This window comes from Heliangelus exortis, chromosome 18, assembly GCF_036169615.1.
Source record: "Heliangelus exortis chromosome 18, bHelExo1.hap1, whole genome shotgun sequence".
In the NCBI taxonomy this organism is placed as follows: Eukaryota; Metazoa; Chordata; class Aves; order Apodiformes; family Trochilidae; genus Heliangelus; species Heliangelus exortis.
Genome location: NC_092439.1, coordinates 10,299,997 through 10,306,805, shown reverse-complemented (window position 1 = coordinate 10,306,805; position 6,809 = coordinate 10,299,997). Strand labels below are relative to the sequence as shown.

General features: G+C 50.4%; 1 protein-coding gene across 4 annotated transcripts; it reads right to left on the bottom strand.

Annotated features, from left to right (window-relative positions):
• Window positions 1–336: 336 nt before the first annotated feature.
• On the bottom strand, window positions 337–4,796 carry LOC139804676 (calcitonin). Of its 4 annotated transcripts, none has more exons than XR_011729492.1 (5): window positions 4,696–4,777; window positions 3,593–3,688; window positions 3,168–3,299; window positions 1,938–2,317; window positions 337–406 (listed from the first exon to the last, which is right to left on the bottom strand). XR_011729492.1 is itself a non-coding variant. In XM_071762141.1 (4 exons), exons 2-4 carry the CDS (start codon window positions 3,676–3,678, stop codon window positions 2,119–2,121), a joined length of 417 nt encoding a protein of 138 aa, XP_071618242.1. In that variant the 5' UTR covers window positions 3,679–3,688; window positions 4,696–4,796; the 3' UTR covers window positions 1,759–2,118. The 4 variants fall into 4 exon arrangements, 2 of the variants coding, with proteins under 2 accessions (XP_071618242.1, XP_071618240.1); XR_011729491.1 differs by having other exon boundaries at window positions 345–409; XM_071762141.1 differs by lacking the exon at window positions 337–406 and having other exon boundaries at window positions 1,759–2,317; window positions 4,696–4,796.
• Between the last annotated feature and the right edge of the window lie 2,013 nt (window positions 4,797–6,809).

Here is a 6,809-nt window from a genome sequence, read left to right as displayed (position 1 = left end):
GCATTTACTTAATGCACCATGAAGCTAGCTATCTGAGCAGAACATCTATAAAAGCACTTCTTCACAGCCTAAACATGCTACTATTACACTTGTGTTCTCTTTTATACTGTCACCTGCCTTGCTTTCTCAGATTATCACTCTAGGACTGGAACACTGGAATTCTGATAATGCCACAGGTTCCCTGCACTGCAGATTCTATTTATTTATTGCAACATATTTACCATATTCACATCATTGTTCAGCTTTCTATATTTGAACGCTTCTTCTTCGCCTGCCAAAGGCTTTGGATCCCACGTTGGTTGGTACAAAGTTGCTCTTGCCCACTCCTCCTGACCTGCTCAGGAAATCTGCCAAACGATGGGTCACACAGGTTGCTGTGTTGCACGCCCTCTTCTGTGCTGTGACACTGCTTTTCAAAAGGAAAACAAAGAGTTACATCCTGAAGTATCTCCCCTGCTTACAATGAAATATCAGTAGTGGTTCTATGCCTGAGAAAGGTGTTTCTATAAAACAAAGTGTAGGCTTGCTATGCAGAAAGCAACAACTTAAAGACTAATTTTTTTTAGAACTTTATTTCCCTAAGTGTCAGGCTCAGCTTACAAAAGATGGCTAAGCCCTTCCTTTCTTGGGCACTTAAATTTAAGACTAAACCAAGCCAGATTTTCAGCAACATCTGTGCCCTTCCTGCCATCAGCATCACCATGACCAACAGAGCAGTGCCAAGGAGGTCCAAGTCTGGAGCATTTAACCAAACCTCACTTCTTCCAAGAGCAGAGACCTGCATTTTGCTTGTAATGTTGCTGAAGGACAGTACCACCTGCTGATCCAGAATGTCCAAAAAACACATGAAATCCTGGCATGACTGACAACTACAGGAGCTTTGCTAGTGACTGTGGCAGGGCTGTACCTGCACAGCAGCCGACCAATTGCTTTCAGACCTGAACCACAAGAACATCCTGCTTCTGTGTATTTCATGGGGATGTGAGAGCTCCTCTTCCCAGCAGTCAGACCTCTGACAGTAAAGCACTTCACCATGGCAGAAGTTTACCAACTTCAACAATTAGTTCTCTGCTCAGAACTATATTTTCACTAGAAAGGAGACTTCAAGGCATACACAACCACACAGTCCTTGCTTAAGGCAATTTTCTACTACAGCCATGACTTTCTTGTGATAGGAGGGATTTTTCTCAAAGAAGCATTGCAAAAGAGTTTATTAATGTTAACAACAAATACTGTTTGTAACATCAGTGACAATTTTTTGGATCAGGCCTCTGATTACAAGACAGATGATACAGTGCTGCATCAGCAGACCTGTAGAGACATAGCTGTGCCTCTTAATTTACAATTCATTATATTGTCTTGAATTAGTAGAAATACCTTAAAGATACCCAAGTTTTTAATACGTTAATGTAAAGACCTATTGTAGAGTAAGAAGGAAAAAAAGGAAAAGAACACAAAAATTCTTACCTGGAAATGTTCAGTACCCAGTTTTAAACAGGATTACATTTCTAGTTTGAACAAATCAGTACAAGCTTTTCCTAATTCCTTTGCTTCTCAGGATCCTTTCTAACAGGACTGCATGCATGCCTGACTACACCAGCATGAATCTATGTATATAATTTCAATTTCTAAGTTCTCTTGCAACTCTTCTAGAATTACTGGATTGCCTATCATACATTAACACAACTTGTACGTTTTTTTCTTGCCATATTTAGAAGTGTTACATTCTATAAAAAGTTATTAAACCAAACAGATCTAACCCTTATAGAAAAATAGGTTTATTGAACAAGTGCATGGCAGGCACGAAAGATGAGTCTACTTGTACATTTAGCAGCCAGAAATAAAGAATCTTGTTTAGAAGTTTAGGTTTTTTTAATCAGGGACTAGGAAAATCATTTGAAATCTCAAGGCAGTGCTGTTCATTTGTATTTATTTACTTTTTTCCCCTAGCTTGGTATGCATGTTACGTTCTCTGTCTTCCTAACATCAGGTCCATCTCAAACATTCTCTGTCAAAAACAATTAAAAAAAACATAGCAAAGTTAGCAATCAAAGTTGGATCCACATGCATAAAAAAAAAAAAAAGGGGGAGGGGAGGGAAGGGGAAAACTAAGCAGGTCTAGTTGTTTCCTAGGGGGTCCTGAAAGTTTGCATAACGTTCGTGTTCCAGGTCACTCAGCACATTTCGTTTCTTGCCAGGAGTTCCAGCCCCGACGTCAGTGCGAGGGTAAGTTTGCAATTTGTGCAATTCTTGAGACAGTTTGCCCAGCACACAAGTACTCAGACTGGCACAGCGTTTGGAAATAGGTCTATCCAGGCTGCAAGGGGGAAAAAAAAAAAAAACAAAAAAACATGCCCAAAGGAAGAGTAATCTCAAACATGCATGTTCATGCATTTCTCCTCTAGATAAATATCTACAGTTAGAAAACTTAAATAAATAATAAAAAGAAAACTTAAAAAATAATAAATACTTAATAAATAAATACTACCACCTCACATTCCATGCAAGGAAGGTGCATACAAATGCAGTCAGAAGAAAAACATTGTTTTTCAATGAGTTTGACTTTGTTGGAAATGCAAGTTCATTAGCCTTTTTGATGCTCATAGTCAAGGAGCAGGAAGTTTTATTTTCTGTATAATCAGCATGCTGTTCAGTTTCATCACCACCATGCTTTGCAGTACAAATCTTGTTAGGATAATGCAAATGCTCTTGCATGCCTTTGGTCTTCAGAGGAGAGTGGTGCTGCGTGCATTAGGAGGAACACATCTCCTCTGACAGGGACTTTCCATGCCTTACAAAAGCATGCACTTTCATGACAGAGAATCCAAGAGTGACTGAACAGCCCCTAACACTCCCCCTAGGAAGACATACCTTTTGCTGCCATATTTTAACACAACCCCTTATTCAAGCTCAAATCGCCCTCCACTTTCAGTGGAAAAGACAGACAGAAGCAGGTTAACTAGGTGGAAGCCATTCTCCCAATACCAACATTAGGATGTCTCTGCAGTATCATCCTTCTACCAGTTAGGTGAGCCATAACCCAAAGAAAAGGAAAAAAAAAAAAAAATCTTGACCTGCAGAGGGTCTGGTCAGATGGCTTTTGTTAAGTATCACAGACATAATGCTCTCCCCTTGCCCTTCTTGTGCCCCAGGACTGCAGTCCTTACCTGTTACCCTCAGAGGCTTGTTCCAGCTCTTCTGCTGTCATCTGTAGGAACTCTTTCACCAGCGCATTTAATAACCTCCGGGCTTCATAATCACTGAGGGTCACTCGATCCGATATGGACTCCAAGCCAGGTCTAGGCAGAGCAAGCACAGGAGGATGAATAAAACCTGGTCTGCTGCAGAGAGCCAGACACTGCTGCACAGCATTGGCAGCCTCTGTCACTGGTGTGAGTGTGTAAACCCTCCTCATGCACAGCATTCTGTGTTTCAGATGCGCATTTCAAAAGCCACAAGATGTCAGAAATAGCAGCAAAAGGAGCCATCTTTCTCATTCACTGTAGGCTATTTCCCTCCTAGATGACTAAAGAATATCAAGTGTTTCCATACCATTTAGATGTAGCACTCAGCAACAGGACCAGCTTCTTACCTGACTGGGGCTGCCTGGAAGCTTTCCATCTGGCACACGACCAAGGCATAAACAGCAAGGAAAGATGAAATCTTCAGCATAACCATGATTTCCTCTCTACAACAAAGAGGTACATCAAGCAATGGCCGTTTTCCAAGCCTCTCAGTCCTGTAAGATCTGCTAAAGAGGTCATCATTTCCTAGCCACAAGTAGCACAAATACTAACAGCTTTTTTATCCTTTTCTGGCATTACAATTTCTTTTGATTATTGACATTTGCTTTAGGGTTTTTTTTCAGAATTTTTAAATACTTTTAAATACTACAGAGGACAAAAAACGCAGCTTTTCAGAGCTACAGTTCTGGACAACTGTCTGCATTCAACTTAGTGCAGACTTCAAACTGGTGGAAAACACACTCCTCTGACTAACTGCTGCACACAATATCCCAGTCACTGTGCCCAATGTGAATAGGCACAGATTATGGGTTAAAAGTCAAAGGAAAAAATAATATTTAGTGTTCAGTATTTTCAAGATTGATGTGCCACTTTGGCACTTTAGCTGAAACTGCTCCTTAACAGTCAGCACACTTATATGTTAGTTCAGATTACATGATAAGAATTAAGAAGTTTTATTTCAACAAATATTTCTACTCTGAAACCAGAAGGATAAGTCAAAAATCAGACATTACGACTTTTTAAAATAAATATATATACTGAACATATCTGCTTTGAGCTAAACCATTTTTTCATACACCGTCGGTATCATCGACTCAAGCACACCGTTAGCTCCTTAGCTACCACATCAGCTGCATTTTTGCTACCTCCCAGTTGCAGATGCGGCTCAGCTGAACGAGGGGGCACCTCCCAGAGGACGCTTCGCTGCCCTACGGGCCCTCGGGGCGCCCCAGACGGTGCCTGCCACCCCGGGACACCCCACGCCGTGTCGGACGGGGAAAGGAGGAGAGAAGCCGAGAACGAACTCGCTCCCGCCTAAGCTGGCTCCATGCTTTTGCCCGCGTGTGCCCACGAACAGAGGAACGACCACCCCGCGAGAGGGAAACGGGGCTCACGCCACCAGCCCCACGCAGGAGCAGGCGGCCAGAACGGGCCCCTGTGAGGTGCTTACCGGCGGAGCGGTGCGGAGGAGGATTCCGGAGCTGCCGCCGATCCGCGGTACCACGCACCGCCCGCCCGCTCCCCTTTATACCTGCCGCCGCGGCAGCCTGCGTGGGCGCCCGCGCGGGTCCGCCAGCCAATCGCCGCCGCGGCCGCACGACGAGGCCTGGCCCGCTATTGGACGCCAAAGCAGGGCTCGGCGGTGACGTCATGGCCGCTCCGTGAGTGTCCCATTCACAAAAAAAAACCCAAAACCGGCGGGGAGTGAGGTGGCGCCGGGGGCACTGCGGGGTGCGGGGGCGGGCGAGGAGGGGACGCACCATTCACATCATTCACACCCTTCACACCATTCACACCGGGCGGCGGCGGTCCGGCCCCGCTCCCCGCGGGATGGCTCACGCGTGGCGACCTCTGCAGCGGAGGGTCCGCATTGCAGAGCGGGGCCCCTCCCTTCCCGGGATCGCCCCCCGCCCCCTGGCCGCCCACCCCGCAGCCGTCGCGGCCCTTAGCGGGGAACCCGCTTGTACCCAGCCCCCTTCCCGGACTTCCGACAGACGCTTTCTGGCGGGCGAGGGTCCCGCACGGGTGGGAGACAGGGGCAGACGGGATCTGCAGCAGCAGAGGCACCGCGCACGGAACTGCCCGTGGGCGCCGTCTCCCCGGCTCCGCGGCACGGAGGGACAGTGCGCGCCTCTGCCCGAAGGGTGTTTCCCCGGACCCGCTCTCTTCCCTGGCAGTGAGGGTTTGCATCCAGCATCCCTCCACTCCTCCCTGCAGCGAGGGACCCCTAAGCCCCTGCGAGCAGCCCCGCGGAGGCACTGAGCTGCCCCCCGCGCTGTGCCCTACCGGGCGCCCACACCGCCTCCCTCCGGGCTGGTCCGCGGCGCGGCACCGCGGTCCTCGCGCAGGCCATTACCATCTTCATTATCGTCATTATCATCACCCTAACACACCTCTCTACCGGCAGGTGCAGCACCTTTCCGTGCACGGAAGAGGCACCGGGGAACGGGGGGGTCACCTTCCCCTCGGCTCAACGCTGAGCCCCGCTGGCGGGGATTACCGGGCAGCTGCCCACCTCCCATGCATCACCCGCGGAGGGCCCTTTGTCGCGGCGCGGCGGCTCTGCACCTGCCCGCGCAGGATGTTTGCCGAGGAGGCGTGTTTGCCCAGGCACTGCAAGCACCCACCCGGAGGGGGGGGACAGGCGGGGTGGCCGCCCTACCCGCGCCTGGGGGCTGCCACGGAGAGCCGCGCCACTACAGGGAGGTGGGAGAAAACCGGCGCCCGCGGGAGCGGGGAGGCGGGGGAGAGGCGGGTCCGGCAGACTGCTCTGCAGCGCCTGGAAGCGGAAAGCTCTTCTACCTCTCCCCAAGAGCTGGGGTCAGGGAGCGCCTTTCCTACTCGCCCGAAGTCGGTGGCCGTTTTCCGAGGACGGCGGCCGCGGCAGGAACAGCCGGCTCGTACCCCCGCGGCAGAGGGGATGCTCAGGCTCTATCCGGAGCCGCGGCAGCCGCCGGAGCGGTCGGGAGTCGGGGGCGCTTATCGCCCCCAGGGCCCTCACCCCGCTCTTCGCTACTCGTTCTTGTCCCCGCACTCACTGCCCTTCATCGCTCCCGGAGGCTGTGGGCAGCACCCGCCGCAGCGGTGAGAGCCGCCCGTGCCGCTGCTGCAGCCGCCGGGCCCCGACAGTGTCACGGCAGCCAGCGGAGCCCCGCGCACATTGCGCGGCCGCATGGCAGGATAGATGCCGAGCGCAGCTAGATCCTTCGTTTCGCTTCTTAAAGTGGATGAGGCAGCTTTGCTGGGGGCAACCCGGCGTTACTTCGTTTACGTTTTTGCAGTAGCCGATGACACGGGTGGCCCCCGATGACAGGAACCCTGTGTTCCCGAGAGAGGCGAATAAAGTTGGGGGGAACTGCGGGGAGGGTATTGTTTTGTTGGCCTCATTTAGCTTTGAAGTTTAATGAGGAACACGAGCATACTGAAAACCACACACGAGTCGCTGATACCCGACGAGGGTTTCTTCCCCTAGCTGCCAGCCTTTCGGGGCGCCAGCACCCACTCCACTGCCCTTGTCTCCTCCCGGCGCAGGGCGGCACAGTGACCGGAGCTGCTCAGCTTCTC